The 21,248-nt window shown below is 37.8% G+C and overlaps 1 protein-coding gene and 1 long non-coding RNA gene across 20 annotated transcripts in view; one reads left to right on the forward strand and one right to left on the reverse strand.

The window, feature by feature from the left end:
* SATB1 (SATB homeobox 1) overlaps positions 1-21,248 on the reverse strand; it is a 104,369-nt gene that overhangs the window by 67,956 nt on the left and 15,165 nt on the right. For 4 of the 15 annotated variants that reach the window (XM_039527258.1, XM_039527257.1, XM_039527256.1 and 1 more), the window contains exons 1-5: positions 15,869-17,531; positions 12,926-13,161; positions 8,863-9,039; positions 8,065-8,191; positions 7,204-7,327 (exon numbers count right to left, since the gene is read on the reverse strand). In XM_039527258.1, the coding sequence (XP_039383192.1) occupies positions 7,204-7,327; positions 8,065-8,191; positions 8,863-9,039; positions 12,926-13,136 (639 nt within the window). In that variant the 5' untranslated portion in view covers positions 13,137-13,161; positions 15,869-17,531. The other 11 variants (XM_039527253.1, XM_039527252.1, XM_039527246.1 and 8 more) reach the window with 8 other exon arrangements.
* The window catches only part of LOC120399213, a 39,397-nt gene continuing 35,589 nt past the window's right edge, over positions 17,441-21,248 (forward strand). For 2 of the 5 annotated variants that reach the window (XR_005595031.1, XR_005595030.1), the window contains exons 1-2: positions 17,813-18,141; positions 18,350-18,554. This is a non-coding gene — a long non-coding RNA (uncharacterized LOC120399213). The other 3 variants (XR_005595033.1, XR_005595034.1, XR_005595032.1) reach the window with 3 other exon arrangements.

Raw genomic sequence — 21,248 nt, forward strand, 5'->3', positions numbered from 1 at the left:
GTCCCCTTCCCCCCGTGGCATTATTTGTTGTGGTTGTTGGACCCGAGTGGTTGAGAGTGACGCACACATTTTATACGTGTGCACGCGTGCGCTTGGAAAATTAATAGATTTAAGCCTGGATTCTGTAAAAATCAGGGGAATTATGAAAAATTAGGGATGGTCAGCATCTCTGCCAGACCCTTGCCTTTCTGCGAAGGTTGTCCCAGGAATGCCATTCGTGATGATGGCTTCTGTCACTCTGACACCTGTCCACTAAGAACTAGACTAAGAGCAGTACTCATTTCACCTAAGCTACTGTGTATTTTATATACATCTCCTGGTAGCTGCAGTGTTGTTGTAGCTGTGTTGGTCCCAGGATATTAGAGACAAGGCAGGTGAGGTAATAGCTTTTATTGGACCAACTTCTGTTGGTGAAAGAGGCAAGCTTTCGAGCTACACAGAGCTCCTCTTCTAACTTTCAGGCATTACTGTCCTTGAAGCAAAAGGCTCTGTATCCCATTAAAAAATACCTGGGCCATATAGATCAGTGTTTTGCAAACTGTGGGTCGCGATCCAGTACTGGGTCACAGCATTTAAGGCACTGGGTCACCTTGCTCTGGTCAGCACAGCCGACCAGGATATTAAAAGCCCTGTTGGCAGTACTGCCCAGCTAAGGCAGGCTAGTGCCTACCTTTTCTGACACTGCACTGTGCCCCAGAAGTGGCCAGCTGCCCCTGCTCTGAGCACTAGCTCTGCACTCCCATTGGTTGGAAACCGGCCAATGGGAGCTGGAGGGGGTGGTGCCTGCAGTGCTGACCAGGAGCCGCTGGAGGTAAGTTCGCACCCCAACCACTTGCCCCAGCCCTGAGCTCCCCAAAACCTGGAACCCCTTCCTGCATCCCTCATCCCTGGCCCCAGCTCAGAGCCTGCACCCCCAGCTCAGAGCCCTGACCCCCTCCTGCGCCCCAATCCCCTGCCCCAGCTTAGAGCCCCCTCCTACACCCTGAACCCCTCATTCTCAGCCCCACCCCACAGCCCTCACTCCCGCACCCTAACCCTCTCCCACACCCCAAACTCCCCATCCCCAGCTCTGTTGGGTCAGGGACATCAACAATTTTCTTCAACTGGGTCCCCAGAAAAAAGGTATATCCGTGGTTTTCAAAGATGACAGAAAAGGATATATCCATAAAAATAAAAAACATTTAGCAATGTTAACTTTCAAGGTAAAATGGAATAAACACTCTAAAAAAAGTAAACAAACAAAAGAACAGATACTAAGTCAACGTGTATAAACGTAAGAAGTATAAACACACGTAAACTGTTCTAAAAGTCAGTTTTTCCTTCACTAACCTACCAAAACCTGTGTCCAGGCCCTCAAGGTTCTGTGTTTCCCCTGCAATAATTGAGGGCATCTTTAAAACATCTAGAGCAATGTAAAGAATGCGGCTCCCTGTTCTGCTTTAGATGTTAGTGATACCATTAACTGTTGCAAAAGAAACAGAAATCTGAAGATCTGAGCTCAGGTCTAGGCAGGTAAAATTAAAAAGAGGGGGAGCCCACCTTTTAGTTCATTATTAAAAATAATTTTATTCTACACAAACACGCATTATGGTAAACCCAAATCCTGGTCCCATTGAAGTCAAAAGCAGAACTTCCCAATTGTTCAGTGGCCCAGAATGTAGTGGTTAATTATTTACAAAGTTTTTCAACTTAAAAAAAAAAAGTTCTGTTCACTTTTAATTTAAGACAAAAGGGACCTTTTAAATATGGTTTACCAAGATGGCCAGAACATCTACCCGTTTAAGATACTCAATTCTTGTCCCTACTGAATGCAATATCTTTGTAGCTATACAATAATTTGGCATTTAGGTAGCTGACTGTTGTTGAGCAATATTCTGCTGCGAGGTATTTGAGTAAAAACTCTTAAGGAAGAAGAGCTGCTTAGCTCTCTTGGTCTTCCTAGAGGAAGGAAGAAAAGAAGCCACTTCCTTTCTTCCTCCACACCCCAGCCTCGGCAGCAGCTGGAGTCCACTGCTCCGGCCCCTTCAATAGAGAGAGGGATAGGAACCTGCAGTTCTGAGCCCCTCTTGCCTTGTCTGCTGCAGAGAGCGAGAGAGAGAGAGAGAGAGACACACGATCCCTGGGTGAATCTGGAGGCAGGCCTATTGGATGTCCCTCTGAAGATTGGAGATAAAAGTGAGACCATCAGCTAGCCACAACCTGAAATTGTCAGGTGTCGAGATTGAGGGTGAAGTCATCCAGGAAACCACAAGAGAAGAAAGTTAAGTTGTCCAGAGAACTTAAGTTCTGATTACAACTCAGCACAATCATTTCTCCCCAAAAGTAACGAACTGTAAACATTTTGCCATACTATATATATTTGGGTTGAGAATAACATGAAGGAGGCAGCACTATAATACCCTGATATTTTGTGGGAAATCAGCGTTCTGAAGTGGGCAAGATGTGAGGCATTTGCTAATCTAAGCAAAGACTATTTAATGCTGGCGAAAGAAATATCTCCTAGTCATTGCAGTCCCAGATCCTGCAAAATGATCTGTGTAAGCAGAGCTTGGCACCTGTGCCAAGCCCTGCTAACCCTGCAGGGACATATGGGTCTGCCCCCCGTGGAACAGTTTGCAGGTTCGGGGCCTGATATTTGAACAAAAGGGAAATGTGTTTTTATATACACATATTGTGTTTGTGTAAAGTATATACAATATGTATACGCACAATACATGACAGTGATACAGTAGAAAGGTTTGATTAAAATGCATTTGGGACATCTGCATTAATCCCAGATGTGAAGCTATTAAAACCCTTTGTACCATTCTGCATATACCACATATTTTACAAAAATACAACTTCGTGTTTCTTTTTACTTTTGTGTTTGTTTTTGTTTCCTCTCACCTAAAAAGTCAGTCTCTCTCAGTTCCAGGAGAGAAACTAGAAAAGTTTGAGAAAAAACCACCCCCCACTGATATGTAAACAATACATGTCCTAAATAATATTACTATGCATAAAAATATCATGACACAAGAATAGATCCCAGACGCTTCCAGAGATAGAAGCAACTGCAGCTTGTTCACTGCAAAACGGGGAATCCCCCCTTTTCTAATGATATAAAGCTTCTTTACTAAAACCCTGAAAGGCTATAAGATATCAGGCCCTAAATCTACCACTGATACCAGGACTGGATATTGCCTATCCTGATCTGTAGGCTAGTATAATCTGAAGGTCTGGGAAACAGAGAAGACAATTCCATGTTTGGAGAAAAGACAAGTGCTCTCTCTTTTCCTCAACTATTTGTATAGCAGGTTGATATAACATAATTCAAAATGGCAACAGTTGGTGGCTGTTTGAAACATTTCAGAGGTTTAAAATGCCAGTAGTAGTCCTAGAGGAAACTGATTAGTTGGTAGGGCTCAGGTGAAGTGGTCAGGGTGCATAACATGACCTTTGTCACATAGCCATTGCTGCTATGAGTGGGTGCATTTATACAGAAACATTTTTAAAGTCATGTTCAAATACTAATCACTATAAACACCTCTATTGGGTAGGAAATTAGTTTTTCCCATCGCACAAAAGGGAAAACTAAACTAAACGTAAGTGACATTCCCAAATGCACAACAACATGCAATGAGAGAGTTGCAAAACTATTGAGAGAACTCAGGAGTTCCTGTTTCCCAACCCTAGACTCAGGCCACTAGCCCATGCCGCCACTCTAATATATCAGCTTATATGAGAAAGAAAATGGGGGTGGCGGCAAGTGAAAAATTATGAGAACCTGGTAAATCAAACATGAGAAGTTTCTTGGATGGCATCTACATATTCTGCTAGTCTGTGATAATTAGAGAGTTGAGGTGGCTGAGCTCACATCTTTAATTGGACCAGCCTCTGTCAGTGAAAGACTATCTTTCGAGCTTACACAGAGCTCTTCTTCAAGCTTGTCTGTCTCACCAACAAAAGCTGGTTCAATTAAAAAAAAAAAGAAAGAAAGAAAGAAAAAAAAAGTTACGTTACCCACCTTGTCTTTCTAATATCTTGGGATGAACACAGCTACAACAACTCTGTATATGGTAATGACATTCACAAACCTAGGGAACAGCATGCAAATATCCAGTGGCTTGCAATTCACCATCTGAAATTAGTAGCTGTTCTTTTCGCTTGCCTGCTTGAGGCCAGAATTTGAGAACAATCTCTGAACTCTAAAGTTTTTAATTGAATGGTAATTTAGGCTCACATACTAGCTCCAATCCACCCACAGAATGTGATTTATGTCAATGAAAATTCCTTACAATCAAGGCCAGTATAGTAAGTGAAACTTGGCCTTAGGGGAAGTGGGGAAAAACAGGAGTAAGTCACAACATTCTCAAAAACAAGCCAGTTACAGTAACCTTGGAAGAGATATACATTCCACCCTTTTCACCAAAACAGCAATGTCACAATGGCATTTTGCTAGAGGAAATGCAGGAAGAAGGTATGAAGAAACAAGAGGGCAACACTTTATACCTAGATGTCCTGAGATACCAATTATAGCAAATGATCAAAAGAATCAATGGCAAAATAGAAAAAAAAGATAGTAAAAGGAGGAGGAAAAGAGTCAAGAAATAGAGCCTAATAATTTAGGGTCAAACTGTGTCACAAATCCAGTTTATATTTGCCTACAGATCATCAACAGTCCGTAACTACATCAGCATTTTCTACAAAATATAGGTGGTTTGTTTTTGAAGCACAGAACTGTTAGTATTCTGAATGAAATTATACGCAAACACTCAAGATCAACTGAACGAAGTAAACAAATTTTAGTTAGGGACAGCACTCTTTGTTGCTTTCCACTCTCAAACGGTACATTGGAAATGCTGCACATACACAAAACCATTTTACATACGGTATGAAAAACACTTCCATACCGATGCAAAAAGGGTATTGGTAAGGATGGTTTGACAGACAAAATCTGACTATCCTTGAGTTATTTTTCTGTTTTTAATAAACTTGATGGTTGTGTTAATAAGTTATAGTTAGGTGTCATTATGGTGGTTTGCTTTGGTGATGGAATACTCCATGCATATCTCCACTATTCCAGCATAAGCGTATAGTGAGAAGACACCTCTCCAATGTTTATATTTAGCTGATCCCAGGGGAGAGGATGTCTCTAAGCTTTTTTTACGCACTCTTATTTCTGATCTCCAGACTGCAAATGCATCCGTTTCAGAGCACTCCCAATTGATTTAAGAAACACAGCTAATGTCCCAATATTGCTCATAAACCAGTGTCTCCCACATAAGAGAGTAATATACAATTAATTATATCTATCTGAATGTTTAACCATTTTTTGATAATTTAAGGGGAGATGGGCAGGTCAAAGTTCTTAGGTACCATGATCCAAAGCTTACTCAAAAGGAATAGAAAAATTCACACTGAATTTTAAAAAGGCTGATCCAAAGTCCATTAAACCTGATTTTTTTCAAGACTATATATTCATATTTTAAAAACTTTATAATGGAATCCATTTCCTAAAACCAAAAAACTGATTGTTTTCAATCTTTGCAACCCAAACATTGCAGCACCGGGCTAGAGCAAGAGGTAATAAAAGTAAAATCTGCTAGAAAACAAAACTAAAAGCAGACGTCTCTTTTCCCAAGCTGAAAGAAATGCAAACACTAAAAACAAAGACCAAAGAAATTTAGGGTTTTGCAATTCTTTGTTTTAATAATTCCAACTGTTATTGCGGAGGACTTTTATTTTACATATGATTTATTTTACATGACATTATCCCTTTAAATCACTGTTACTCAGGGACACTGAATTTGCTACATTATTTAGTTGAAGGAAGTATTTATATACAGTTTTCCACCAACATGTTAATGTTGAATATAAAAATAGACTCCTTTTTAAGTCTGCTTTACTTTGCATTATATTATATTGTTGCATCATATGCGGAAAGTTGCAACAAGACAATATGCCAAAATATAAATTAAATATTTAGTCTCCAGACAATGTACTTGCTTTCTATCAGTAACAAATAAAAAAAATAAAGCTGGTAAACCAAAGTGGAGCGAATCCTAAATTATCTGCAGTCTCCATGAGCCAGCAGTTCAAGAGTTCGCATGCTTGTACAGTAGGTATGTACAAGATAGCTTTGCAAACATTACTAGAATGGTTTGCAACCAGTGAAGATAATTTTGATTATTTCCACTCCAAAAATTCCTATATCAGAGCCACATCATTGAAGACAATCTAACCATAGGAAAAATAGTGATGGGAAAACAGTCTTCACTAATATTATATATCGACTAGATATACATATCTTGTCTAAAGTGACTAAGGGCCCTGCTTTTGAAAGACTCCAGTATTCTGAGAAAGGGAAGTAAATACTTTTAAAAATAATCTGACTTCCTTTCCCCCCCACCATGACCAGTATCACTGATTTATAAAGAGAATTTCTGTCTGAAGTCTCAACTGCAGCACAGCAAAATACATTTGAAAAATTTAAAGGGAGCAATACATCTGTTGTTCCCACCTCAACCTTACTGGGCACAGTACAGTAAAGAAAAATAAATTCTCCTTCAAGACAATTTAAATCAATGACAAAAGAACAATGTAAAGCAGCCTCAAGGTAAGCAGCAGTTCAGTGTTTTGCAATGGGTAATATAAAATTTCATCCTTGTTAGATGTATTTTGATTAGTTCTAATAAACGACTGATTTTCTTTTGGTTGTTTGTAATGACAACACATCATCTAAGGAGCTTTATTCTTTTTTCCCCTCCAGTCACACAGTACGGTAAATAGACTGTCTAGTTTTATGAATTAGCATTTAAAACTAGTGTAGGTTATGCAACAAGCATTCAAATTCTGTAGTATTTTTGATAGCAGTAAGTAAAAAGCCTTTTAATAACTTCAACATGTGCTTGAAAAAAAGTAGTTACATCAAAGCAGTTCAAATACTGAAGACAAAAACCAGTAAAAATCCAGTTTGGTATGAGACAATTCTAGTGCACCTAGTGCAGTGTAAACAGCCTTTCACATTTACCCCAAGGGAAAATACTGTAAGACTATATCTGAAACGAATCAAGCATATTTAAAAAGATCACAAATTGGTCAAATGAATGTGTATTTTTGGCAGATTCACTTCAGATACTACTTGCTACAGTCTATAGAAATCTCTAATCTCACATCAGTGTTGCCTATAGTGCTTCAATATTTATTACATGTTATGATAAGTACCTGTGAAAGGGGACATTCCTTGGCCAATGAACTCTGGTTCATATCCTTCAGTAAGTCCTTGAGAGCATTTCTTACTGTTGTGTGAGACCACTGTTCAGGAGGCAAGTCTTCTAGTTTAGGGCAACTATTTGAGACAGATTAGAAAAGGGATTATTACAAGATTGCATCCTGCTGCAGAACATTCCTTTAAGACAGACAGATTTCATTTTGCGCATCAAGCAGATGCATCTGGAGATTGCTCTCGGTCTCCTGATTGTTCCGATTAGTTAATTACTTTATACAACACATCTGCTGTATTGATGCATGAATTATACATCAGCTGCATGTGGCGACTATTTTTTCATGTTACTTCTACCTTCCTGCTCTGATGCGCTTGGTAAAACAATTTAAGGTGTAATGCTTTCTCACAACTGATCATGAAAAGCATTAATATATTAACCAACCATTTTTTGCATTTTTTGTTACTGTGAAATTTAAGAACCTAGACAGCAACAATAAGTGTGAGCAAGTCATTCTCTTACAAAATGCACACAGATGGTACTGTTCATGATATGCAAAAATATTTTTCTCTTAAGTAAACTTTATGTAAAATGCCTTCTTGTAATGCATCATTTAATTGACTAAAATGCAATATATTTTTAATGAGATATCCAGAGAAAATCTATGTATCAGAGCTATACGCATGAAAGTTTTCTACAACCGCATGTTGTAACTTAAAAATTATAATAACCAAAAAGGAATGTAGATAAGCTTTTGAACTTTGAGCACACAGCACAGTGGGAATCAAATACAGGCTATATTACTAATCCTAACAGTGGACAAATAGCAGTCCATGTCCTAAGACTGGTATGTGTGACTCACCTGTGTAACTGGATTTTCAGTGTGACCACATGATACACATCTTGCAGCATGTCTGCTACTGTAGCATCAGGGGCATCTGTCACATATGAGAGTGGAACTGGATTCCACTTCCCAACCTGGATTAGCCCTGTGCCACACAGAGAAATTATATTATTTAATAAATGTATTTTACAAGGCTTTGAAAAATACCTGTGATTTTAAGCAGTGCCACTGTCCTTCATTCCATGCTCATTTATTTGAGGACAAGCACAAAAAACCTGCAAGTTAGCTGTCCATGCTATGAAATTATATAAATGCATTACAGTAAAGGATCAAAATTACCATCCAAATATACTTTGTCTTATTGAACTCTCAGAACTTAAGAAAATCATTCATACACATTATATGGGATATTATAATGCAAGATCTCAGTACTGAAAAATACTTCACAATCCACAGAACCCATCAGTAACAGAATAAAAGAAACAGAGCTAGATATTTAGTCATAAACGCAAGTTGACTCTCAACAGTCCATCTGCTCAAATATGCTTTACACTTCCGTGTGGATCCTCAGTGGAGCAGATTATTAAGGTCAATAAGCATACTAATGATTCAGTTGAAGTCATTTTTTTAAAATTATAATCTACCTCAACATTCCATGAGCAAAGCATATGTTAACTAAATAAAAATACATTAAGCAAAAATTTAAAAGAAACAAAATCTACAAGGAGTAAAACATAATAATTGTACTGCATTCCAGAAAAAGTTTCTACATTTTCCCCCATAAAACAAACAGTACAGTTTAGCAATCATATTTACCTTTTGCTTGGGCAGCAGAGCTATGAGAATATCCAAGTGATAGCAATGCCATTTCAATCAGTTGGTTGAATAGCATGTCCTTCCTTACCAACACAAATTCTGCATGCTCCTCCTTACAGTCATACTCAATGGAATTTTCATAATGTTCCACTACACAAAACACTGGAAGCATAGTTCCTATTAAAAAAAAAGTAAAATATACAGTATTAACTGGTGTTATTGTAGGAATAAGGAAGAAATCTACAGCATTACATGGCTAAAAGCCCTATAAAGTTGCAGATGAATATCTAAGGGTATCCTATGATTGTGTAAAACATCACTCCCTCCCCCCCCAAAAAAGAGTTATTTAAAATAAATATTATTTCCATAAAAGGCATAAGTGCAAATATATCCCTACTACTACTTCATCTGCTACAGAACAGAGAATTACCTGCCTGCAGAAATAAATAATAAGGCTGACAGGAGAGAAATAAGTTGGTTGTCTCTGTCCTGTCTGATTTGTTGTGAGTAGCATGCAGCGTGAGAACCTAAATACATACTGCAGATGTCTTCAGAGTAAGCCATTTTAATGGCATCTACATAATTTTGTTCATTAACGTTAAAACTTTACTAATTGTGCCAAAAATATTCGTTTACCTTTGATTTAAAAATTTCACCTTTGTCTTTTGTTAAATCTCCATGCTAACAAACTGTACAAGGAAACAAAGCACAACTTACTGCTAACTGATGCTGCATTCATTGTCTGGATCTAACCAGATCACTACTAAACTGCAATTCCAAGACTTGTATCTTTAAGAAACAGTAATAATAATTTTAATCCAGTTTTAAATTTACCTGCCATTGACACATTTTTGGCATATGTAGTTTGCTACTTCACACCATATATTTCTAGTCTTACTGTAGATATGATTTGTATGTCCAAAAGTCATTTTCTTGTTTTTTACGAATTAATATCTATATTATATATTTTTGTATTTGAAGACAAATGTTTCCCCACACCTTTTGCTTAATTCAGTGCAATCTACAGACCATGACCAGAAGATTAACAGAGAGCCCAGCAACACTTACTGCTGGGAAGAAGCATTCTTCTGGAAGTCAGAATTGTGGATTTCTTTAAAACTGTATTTATTTTATACAAAATAGCAGGGTACTACAAAAAGACCTTGGAACTGCAGCCCCAATCCTGTCCTTAGTGAAGTCAATAGCAAAACTCCCATTGGCTTGAGACGTGCAGAATCAGGCTCCTTAATGACAGGAAGCAAAAGGGTTAAAAAGCAGATGCACAAGAACTGGCTTATGGCAGATTGCCAGAGGGGTATCATTTTTAGTATAAATGATGACAAGGGTTACTTTAACAGGGCACCCAGGATCTCCAATTAGTCCTGCAATGTTAATGTCTCTGTGAGCACTGCCCTCTAGACTTATAGGGTATGTCTACACTGCAATTAAACATCCACGGCTGGCCCATGTCAGCTGGCTTTCTAACCTGCAAAGGTGCAGAAAAGATACTATAGTTGAAAAAATAAATGTATTGCTGATATATGCTTTAAAACCCCTTTGTTCATTTGTACTCCTGCCTGTGACAAGAGATTATAATAAAGAGATACCCTTTAAGCATATTTTATTATATATCTATAAATATATAAATAAATTACACACACACACACACACACCACATCTGCAATAAGCTGTTCACCAGAGAGTCAGTCTCTGGGAAACAAGTCCCTTCAGGCTCATTTGGAAAAGCTCACAAACTCAGTCCGGTTTGCCCAATAGACTCAGCATGAAAGACAAGACTAAATGCTTGCCAATATTTATGTAGTTGGGGGAGAGAGGGAGAGACACAGAGTTGGGGAGGGGGAAAAAGGGATTCTGTTCTTGTTTTTAAATCACAAATAAGACAAGACAGGAAGACCAGAGCAAAAACAGCATATGCAAACTGGCAATTTCTTCACTAGATTTAATTGAGCTATGGTTAGATTTCCAAAAACAAAAACACCCCACACAAACTTCACTTGGGAGTGGGTTTTTCCCAGCTCTCTGAGTTCAAGTTTGACCTGACAGAAAGTTTCACTGTTAAATATCTGAAGGCAAAATCTACATCAAGCTTTATTTTCATGTGAAAAACATAACTCTATTTCAAAAATTACAAAGGCAGGGAGTGAAATACTGCATTTGGTTTCTTAATTTCTCCTCTTCCCCTGCCTCTGGTAGGCTACAAAAATTAGACTATTACAACACAGACACACAGATATTTCATTTTATGTACAAATGTCCCATAAGTTACAGGACTCCTAAAAACATACTACTTGAAACAAAATAGTAGGACCTCTTGACCAGATTTTGATGCAAGTTGTAGATATCAAAGGTGTATCCTGGTAGTGACACACAGGTACCATCTGACTACAAATCAAGTTGCTAAACCTTCTAGCAACTGTCACTTGTGTCCTCCTGCTAATGTGAAAAACATTATGCAGAAGAGCAAAATCTTAGCTGGCTGATCACTCTTGCTAGTATTTGGCAAGAAATTCAAGTGCAGCAACTTCCTAACCTTCTAGTATTAAAGGGGAGAGCACTGGTCAGTGTTCGGTGCTAAAAATACAACATGATTTAAACCTGAAGGCAGTTAGAGCTTTTGCTGAAGGTTTATGAGCCTGTGTAAACAGCACGTCTGCCATAAGGAGCAGTGAAATCTGTAGAATCCTTGTCTAAAAAACTGTCCTGGCATTAAAGTTTGCTGTGCAAATATCACATAATACCAGAGACAGCTGAAATCTCCTATTTAGGAATTTATGGAACTTATATGTTTGCAGGCGTCAGAAAGTCCTTTTTATATAGCCCCAGTGCTTCACAGTACAATATTAATGCACTCTGTTTGAAAAGCCATAATAAATTATATTTTTAATGCTCTTACCCTGGCTTTCTTAAGATGCATACATTCTTGGCAAACAATCAATAAATAGGGTAATCATGAGCAGAGGCCAAAGAATTTGCTGAAGTGCTGTTTTTCCATTTTTAATAGATAAAGATCTAACAATACGGACTGCTGTGTCTGTTCATTTCAGGATCAATATATTCTTTGTTTTCGCCAAACCGAGGAAAAAATAAATGATTGTATGATAAATGTTATGAATCAGACACAATGAAATCCCACTGCCTTCTAACTTTACGTGTTTAATGGTCTTGGCTGCATTTTACACTTTGCTTAGCAAATGCAAGAAAAATCTGAATTATAAACATATAGCAATTATACTGAGAAAAAGTAGAAGTCATTTTAAAACAAATGCCAAAAACATACAGCATGTTTTGATTTAAATTAGCAAGTCTGTAGTATACAGTCAAAATGACATATTTTGATATACAAGATTAATATATTATGGTGAATTCTAAAGTATTTTAATACAAACAAAAGCCACACACACACCAATCAATGAGTCTAAATGTGACTTTTCCTTGTGAGAATGTCTAATTACAGCAAACCAACCACTGAAAAATATGATGCCCAAGATGTTCATTGTTCAATAATGAATTGTACTTAAGAAAATAAACTGTAAAGATTGACATCATAAATGACTTTTCCAGTGTGTTACCTAAAGATTTAAACTCTCTTCTTTAAAGAACTTGCAACTGTTAATGAAATACTGTTGACTTTTCCAAGCTTGGACTATCACTAAGAGCAAAGGCAAGAATTAGGCTTTTAGGATTCTGTGCATCTTTTTATATATATTTCAGTGCTGCTTAGCAAAACAAACTCACCAGAGAGTGAGTTTATTACATTAACTGTCTTTCAGTGGAAGAATCTGGTCTAATGAGGACAACTAAACTTAAGACACTCTTTACCTTAACAAAAATAAGACTCCACCCTGGAAAGCAGGATGCTCCACCCAAACATGAAGCTTATATTTCCCAAATGTGATTTACATCAGAACTGGAATAATTTTTTTTTTTTAGAATTCAGTACTGAAATATAAATGAAGTCTGTGAAAAGTATGTTTCCCCACCTAAATGGCAATGCATATATTAATATAATTAATATTTCTCCAATGCAGATTAAAAGTGTTACCTTTTCTAATATTTGTTTTCATCAGGTGTCCAGAGTGTTTTAAAGGCACTCCTTGCATTTTAGTTCCTGTACTTCCAAGTCTTCCTCTTCCTAATGGGCTCCCATTCTGTTCCAAGCGCGCAATTTTGGCTGGTGGACCCTTCGGATCGCTTACATTGTTAGACATTTCTGAATGTTCTTTCCCCTGAGTTGCCTCGTTCAAATGATCCATACTCAGTCCCGCCTCTAAAGATCACCTGCCATGATTTAAAAAATATATATATGTTGTACACGTGTGCGTATGTGTATGTAGACAGTTAACACATGTACAGAGATACATATGTATTGTAAGCTCGCAATTAAGAAGTAAATGAATATTTTAAAATAAGATAATATATTTATCCTCAGAAAAATGTTCCCATTCTCCAAAGATTGAAAGATTTGGTGAAAAAATATTTAATGCCACCTACAGAACACTAAAACAACTATGTGCAGCCTAGGAAGTCATATTCTATCTTGAATTCTTAAGAATGAGAATTAAATAGGTGAAGGGGATTACTAAATTACATACTCCAATCTATCCATTGCTACAAATCTCACAAGTGTTTGCTGTAAATCATGAATGCTTTTATTAAAAAAATTTTTTAAAAAAAAATGAAACCAACACTATAAAAGTGCTTTCTCTCTGCTAGTAAGTAAATGCAAGTACAACAAAAGAGAAGACTGAAACTTTAGGTAACCATGCAACAGATTTATTAGCAACATGAAATATTGTGCATTTACATCTTTTTCCTAGAAATATGAACAACTTCAATTGCCTTGTAATTTTTGATCAGGTGGGGTTTTGTTTGTTTTTGCATTCTTCCAAGCTGTTTTACATTACGAATTATCAACTTTTGAAAACTTAAAATATGTAGACAAATATTTTAAGATGTAATCCAGTTTTAAATGTTAGGTCAAATATGAGATCTTTTAAAAGTCAAAACAAACTGAAAGAAGGTGGAAACATCTCTCAAATATCACAAGGGTCTCATGCTGAAAAACCACAATTCCTGTGGAACTTCAGAAACCCTCCAACACAGGTACCTGAAGTCAAAAAAATGGAAGTAATTTCAACAATATCAAATTAAGAAAATGGATATTTTAGCATGTTGTATTTCCTTTCTAAAAAACTTGTTTCTTAAAACAAACACATTCCAGCTAAATGACTGGATCATTCAAATCCCTAGACTAAAACACTGAGTAAGTTTGTGATTTTAGTTATATAGATACACACACACACACACACACACACACACACCCCGAAACCTATTTTATCAACTATAAAAAAAGTCAGTTACTGAAAATAGATACTTATCTGGTAGTGATTTTATTCTGGATTACTATCCTAGTTATATTAGGGTCTTCTACCTTTTTCTGATTGAGAAAGGTATGGTCACACTGTCAATTACATTATATATAGAATATAATCACAAAGAACAGGTGACTAGACATTCATTTTATAAACTAGTATTTACATTACTGAGTACAAACACTAATACTAGGGGAATCATATTTAGAAAGACTTGCATGAATCTAATAATTGCTACTTTCTTTCAGTTGCCTAGTAATTCAACACATTTTGTACATTTTTCATTGCAAAGCTATTTAGGTCTGGATTTATTGGGAGACACCATATATTCCAATGATAATTCTGTAAACAATTCTATCCCGTTTGAACACAGGCTGCTTTGTCCTACATAGCCAAGAAAAGAATTGTGTTAATCTGGATGTTTACTAGCAACCTTAAGAATGCCGACTGAATAACTGTAAAGTTTAGAAAATAATGGTTATTTATCCTTAAGCTGTAGAATGACATGCTGAGAACTGAAGGTTTACCATTGATCATGGTCCCATCTGTTTTTGGTTATGAGTCTCATTAAACAATAAATGTGCCTATTTTAACCATTTTTTTTAAATCAAGATTACTCTATCATTACATTAACTACAGTCTAACCAAAGACAGCAGACTCAAATCATTGACATCTACCAATGTATCCTTACAATGCTGCTTTATTATAAAACTATTCTGAAACTAGGCTTTCTTGAGAATAAGAGGATTCACTTAAAAAAAATAAATAAAAAGCCTTACTCAAGAAAATCCATGTCACTTCTGGCAACTTAAAAAGTACACTACAACTCCAAGTTTCTTGCTACAAAAAGTATCCAGTCATCATGAACAGAATAGTATATCATATACAATGAATAAAAATGATGAATCAGAATTTAGTTAGTGTATTGACTGCTACCAAAACACCTAGGTCATTCTAATTTGGCCTTAGAATACCCACCCATAGGCATCCTTTAACCACTTAGTCATCTTGTAAAAAGCTTTACATTACAAAGCAAAATTACATGCACATAAAACACCTAATTTACTCATTTCAACTCCATGCCCAAGGCTAAAGTTCACTGAAACCTCAGTTTGGAATAGCGATGAGCAACAATCAGCATGGCCTGCTCAGAATGACAGCACTATGGAATAACTATTATCTCTACAGATGGCAGGCAGAGAGTTTATTCAGGTTTCATATTGAGACCTCCTTTACACTAGCTACCAGTTTTCATCCTAGACATTATATAAGGTCACAATTTCAACATACAGTTTCAAAAAGATCACACACACACCAACTAATTTCTGAATGAATTCATTGTAATAGTCCCTATTCCTGAAATAAGGGGAATCTGTATTATTTTATTTCTTTAACTTCTCATGAATTAGCCCCCTCCCCTTTTTCTCTCCCCAATAAAACCCCATAATCACATTTAAAGCAGGCTCTGCTCTTATCCATTCCATATGGCTGTCACAATCCAGGCCAAGCTTTCACTGTGACCTTTTAAAGAGACAAAGAAGCAAAGTACTATCTAGAAACAGAAACACTGCAGTTTTCTGAGTGAAATTAGCAAAACCGACCCGAAACTCACCACTTCAAAACTTGACAGCATATAAATAACAAAAACAAAGGAGGTTTCCTTTGCAGCCAGAGCTCTTGAAGAGGAAGAGGTTCAAGACTGATGTTGGCTAGGTCCTTTAAAAAAAACAAAAAAAACCCCCACACCATACACCCCCTCCCAAAAAAAAAAAAAAAGCCAGCAGCCCTGAATGCTACGTCTCCCGAAATTCTATTATTTTCTTTTTTTTTTCCTTTTTGTTATTTTCCTCTATGCAGGGGAGGGGCAAAAATAAATGGCGAGAAACAGAGTAGCCATGAGCAAAACGGCAATGGACAAAAATATTAAATCTCTTTTAGGAAAGCAGTTTTCAAGGTTTGGAAAGGGAAGGAGGAAGTGAAGCTCAAAATTGAACAGATAAGTGTAATGCTAAAAATAAATTTTAAAAATGAAAGTAGTAGATTTAAATAGAGGGGGTGACTTTAGTCTAGCTATTCTTTCAAAAATAATATCAATGCGGACAAGAGCAAGTGGGGGGCGGGAGCGGGGAGAGGAAGCTTTTCTATCCAGGGTGAAGAGTAGAAAGTCTACTTCTAGGCTGTCACTTACACTATTATTCTCCAACAAGGATACAGAAGAACAGCGCGCATACAAAAATCAATCTGCTCCTCTCCCCCAAAACCACTAATAGCCCCCAAACTTTCTGCATGAATCTGTAGTGGGGGTAGGGGGTAGTGTAGAGAAAACAGCAAGAAACGGCATCAAAATGCCACTTTTAATTTCGCCTTCCCGGTCCGTTAAAAGAAAACACACAACAAAATAGAGAGGATCTGTCTCTTCTCATTTACCCAGGGCTGTTGTGAGAGAGAGAGAGAGAGAGGGGAGGAGGAAGGAAACGCACTCACAACAAGACACCACCACCACCACCAAAAGTAGAGAGATTTCACTCCCACCGAGTCCAAGAGGTGTGTATGATTATTTCAAAATAAAAAATGAAAGAATGATAAAAAAAAACACCCAGACAACTCCACGGAGAGTTACTGCAAATGGCAAAGGAAAAATTGGAAAAACAAAAGGTTGCAAAGAATAAAAAAAATTCCTGGCTTTGATGCTTGTTTCCCCCTGGCTGGCTGGCTATTTATTTAGGCCGGTTTGGTGGCTGTGGCTGGATGTTACATGGATATGTTTGTGTGTGTGTGTGTCTGTCTCCCCGGACGGAGCTGCTTCGCTCTGCTCTCCCCCCCTCCCACCCCCTCTGTGTTTCTGTCCCCATTAAATTATTAGTTGACTCATCACTCCTCCTCCTCCTCCTGCTGCTGCCGCCGCCGTCCCCTGCTCAGAGCCTCCTCTCCTCCAGCGCTTTCTGCTGCTGCTGCCGCCGCGGCGGCGGCGGCTTCTTCTTCCTCCTTCTCATTTTAATACAACAACCGAGGCCAGCCGGCTTTTTGCAGCCCGAGACTAGGAGGGACGCAGCCTCCCTGCTGCTGCCCGGAGCCCTTCCCCGGCGGCCCCGGATCATCCGACGCGTCCTGGGAGAGAGAGAGAGAGAAAGTGGCAGAGGAGGAGGAGGCGGCGGCGGTGGAGGAGGAGGAGAGGAGGGGGTGAGCGGAGGAGGGCAGCGAGCAGGGGTGGAAATGGGAACCGGAGCGAGAAGCGGGATGGAGGGGGGTTGGAAACCAGAGACCCAAAGAGGTGAGTGGGGGAGAGGGTTGGGGAGGGGAGGATGCGGGAGGGGGGAGGGAAAGGGGTGCGATTTCCGGCCCAGGGCGCGCAGGAATTTGTAATCAGCTTGATTAGGGTGAGGCGGCTCTGCATTGATTACACACAATAGCCAGAATAAGAGGGGGCCGCGCGCGGCGCAGGCAGAGCGGAGCGGGCGCGCCTGCCTCCGAGCCCCCTTCCTGACGCTGCAGGCAGGACAAGGCGCGGCGCGGGGGGCCGAACACTATCCAGGCAACCTGCCAAGATGTGCGTAATAATCAACACCCCCTCCCCCTCTGCTGCCCTGGTGCCAAGTAGCCAACACACGGCGAGGGATGGGACCCGAGGGGATTGCACTGGAACCACAGGGACAGGGGACGGGGTATTGCAGGTGACGCTGCTCCGGCTGCCAAGCCTGACAGCCACAGGGGCACCCGCCAGTGAGCAGAGGCTTTCGCAAAGCAAAGTGCGTAGGGGCTGGAGCGATGAGCAGACCAAGGGGCGGTAAAGAGGCAGCGTGGAGAGCTGCAGCCTGGAAAGCAGGTGCATGGTGCACACAAGGAGCAGGCAGATTACAAATCAGGATGGACAACACGGAGTCCAGAGTAGGTGAACCCTTAGAGTCAGAAAAAAAAACCCCACCTATTTCCTCGCTACCTCGATTGAAAGAGCTTTTGTTCCTAACACGAGCCATGGAACAAATTGTAAATAATAAAGTTACTGGCTATATAGTTATGGGTGCACTCAAGTTACCAGGAGAGGAAATGGGAATGCTGTGACTCTGACTTGTAATATTGCTTCACTTTACTCAAGGTTTTCCCAACCCCTGGAAAAGTGAACAAGAAATATGCTCCTCCAAGAAGTAGTTGCAGTTGGAAGCATACCACAGAAGAAACAGAACTCCCCTAACCAAGAGATCTAACAATGCAAATGGAAAGAAAGATTCTCTCTTTTGTATTATGCCAGATGAAAGAGATGGACAAGCACACTTTAAAAGACCACAATACAGAGGCAGGAGGTGGGACTAAATAGAGTACCTATTCAAGTTGTACATGGAACCATAGTCACTTGCATGATGATCTACTGTAAAGTTTTACAGCAAGGATGATGGTGATGGACATACGTGTAACAAAATAAGAAACAGACATAATTAAACAACCCCATATCAGATATTATAAAATCACAATATACTGGAAATAGTATAACCCTGATCAAAAAGCAATGCAATACAGTCATAGAAATCTACAGTTTATAAAATAAGGTCCAAAGCCCACCCAGTGAAATGCAAAGAATAACAAACTAGTGAAACTGGTAAAGTATTCACAAAATAAATGGGTATATGTAAAGATAAATAGATATTTTCCCATGATGCACTGGGGGAAAGACCATACTAACTAGATAGACTTGAAAGCAACAAGTTTGCACAAGCTATGAGAGAACAGGAAAATTAAACTCATTTATTGATAAAGTGCACAAGTTTAGACATACTGTATATGAAAGAAAAGCTATATTAGAAGCAGAAGAAAGTTTTAATTGATGCATGAAAATATGTACCCAATTGGAGAAACAGTACTTCAGGGTAACAACTTGAAAAAAAATGTATTAAGAGAGGCAGAGAAACGGTAATAAACTTAGAAGAGTTATTTTTTAAAGTAGGCAACAGGGAGCTAATATTAATCATAACATACAAAATGCAAACTACAACAATATAATTTCTGAACAAAGAAAATACCTTTACTCTTCACAGCATTTATTGATTTGTATCACCACATATACATTACTATAACAAGCAGAGCATCAAAAGTAGGCAAAGAAACACAAGCTGACATCTACTGAAATAAGCACAAGCAACATACAGGGCACACAGGAAAAGAAAATGATAATAGGGTGAAATACATAAAATATTTATCATATTCAGCAATGCACAAAATAGATTATAATCACAGAAGCAAAGACATGCAATGCTTGAAAATGAATATATAATATTCAAAGATGTGAAAGTGGAATACTTGTGAAACACAAAGTTGTACATATTGTGTTTCATAAGGTTATTAAAATTATTACTGAAAGAGTGCATACTGGACAAAAAGGAAAACAAGAATCATTCTTTACAAAAGAAAAAAGAGAAGGTGTCATCTACATTTTCTATAACAGATGATCAAGAGATAACTATCTTGCAGGTTGTTTATTTAGAAACTGATCTTTTTCCACCAGATGGTTTGAATTTTCTTTAGTCATTGAAAGATGGAATCTTTACCCCAAACATTCTAACACTTGAAAAATCTGATTTAAATAGTTGAACCTAAACTTTGTGGAAATAGTGGAGAACGTCTACACTGGATCAGTTCTTACCTTTTCAGAATACCCTTTGTAGCACTAAAGTTTAAAAGATGAAAAAAAGACTGACCACTGAAGTACACTAAAGAAAAGAGGAAGATGCTGAAAAATGAGAACTTAAAGTGACAGCACATGTATCTGTTGCTTGCAATATGATCAAGAATAAGGAAAATGCAGAACTTAGGGAAAGAGAGGTGCAGTTTAATTAATAGCTATTAAAAATCCTTGGAACAAGGATTATGGCTATAAACACCTTGTAAATTGATCACCAGATAAGATTTAAAAAAAAAATTAAGACAAAATCTGTGTTTTAAAAAATGCATTTGCCTAAGTATTACAATACATATGTGAAAGAACTTAAAATGCACAAATTAAAAAAAACAGAAAATGATTAATCTTAAAGCATCAAGAGTAAACTAAAAGATTGGGGAGATAAAAATCTGATAATATTTGAGCACAGAGGGCTAAATGATATTGTTATTGACACTAACCAAACACTGACAAATACTTTGTTAATTATATGATCATGCATATGCATACATCTTGGGCTTGATAAATGGTTATGAAAAATAATTGCTGTGAAATTGCATATATGTACATATACCCTTTAAAGTCCGTACCACAATAAACTTCATTATTGTATATCACCTACCCCTGTTAACACACTCATTGCAGGCTCTGAACATTGACTAGTGTAAAAATTTGCTTAGAATGGAAAGCAAAAATTGAGACAATTATTCCTATATTTGCATATATGAATAATTATGCTTCTCATCAATAATAGCAAACTCAGTTGAAATTTTATTTCACTGGTTTATGATACCGATATCAGATTTTTGTAGCGAAAGGCAAAAAATGCTAACATTTTGTAAAAATGTGTAATTGTAGACTATTATGCCAATACATGCTCAAGTATATCAACTTTATAATATTATAATGTCCCACTGGAAGATGTTATTTTTATTTATTAAAAGAGATACATGGATAAAGAAACAGATAAATACCCTGGAATGTATGCAGTCAGTAGTTTAAGTATCTGATAACTGCACTTTTCAAATTAGTTGCATATCAAGTGAAGCCAAATACTTCTATTAAAGCTGCCTCATTATAGTAATCAGAAATAAATATTTTGAATTAGAATGTGTCTTCCCAAAACTGTATATGGACACAAAAAGTTTGTATCCAGTTTTTGAACTCTGGGATAAGGTGACTCTCAATAGATCAGTCAGTACCTGGGTTACAGAATGAATGCCTTTAGGGTGGAGTGTTATCACAGTGCTTTCTAAGGACTCTATTCTGATCTTCTCTCATTCAAAGTAAGTTGGTATATCTCTGGACATTGTGGGTCAAAATCATGAAGCTGGTAGGATGGTTG

Source organism: Mauremys reevesii, linkage group 2 (assembly GCF_016161935.1).
Source record: "Mauremys reevesii isolate NIE-2019 linkage group 2, ASM1616193v1, whole genome shotgun sequence".
NCBI classification, from domain to species: Eukaryota; Metazoa; Chordata; order Testudines; family Geoemydidae; genus Mauremys; species Mauremys reevesii.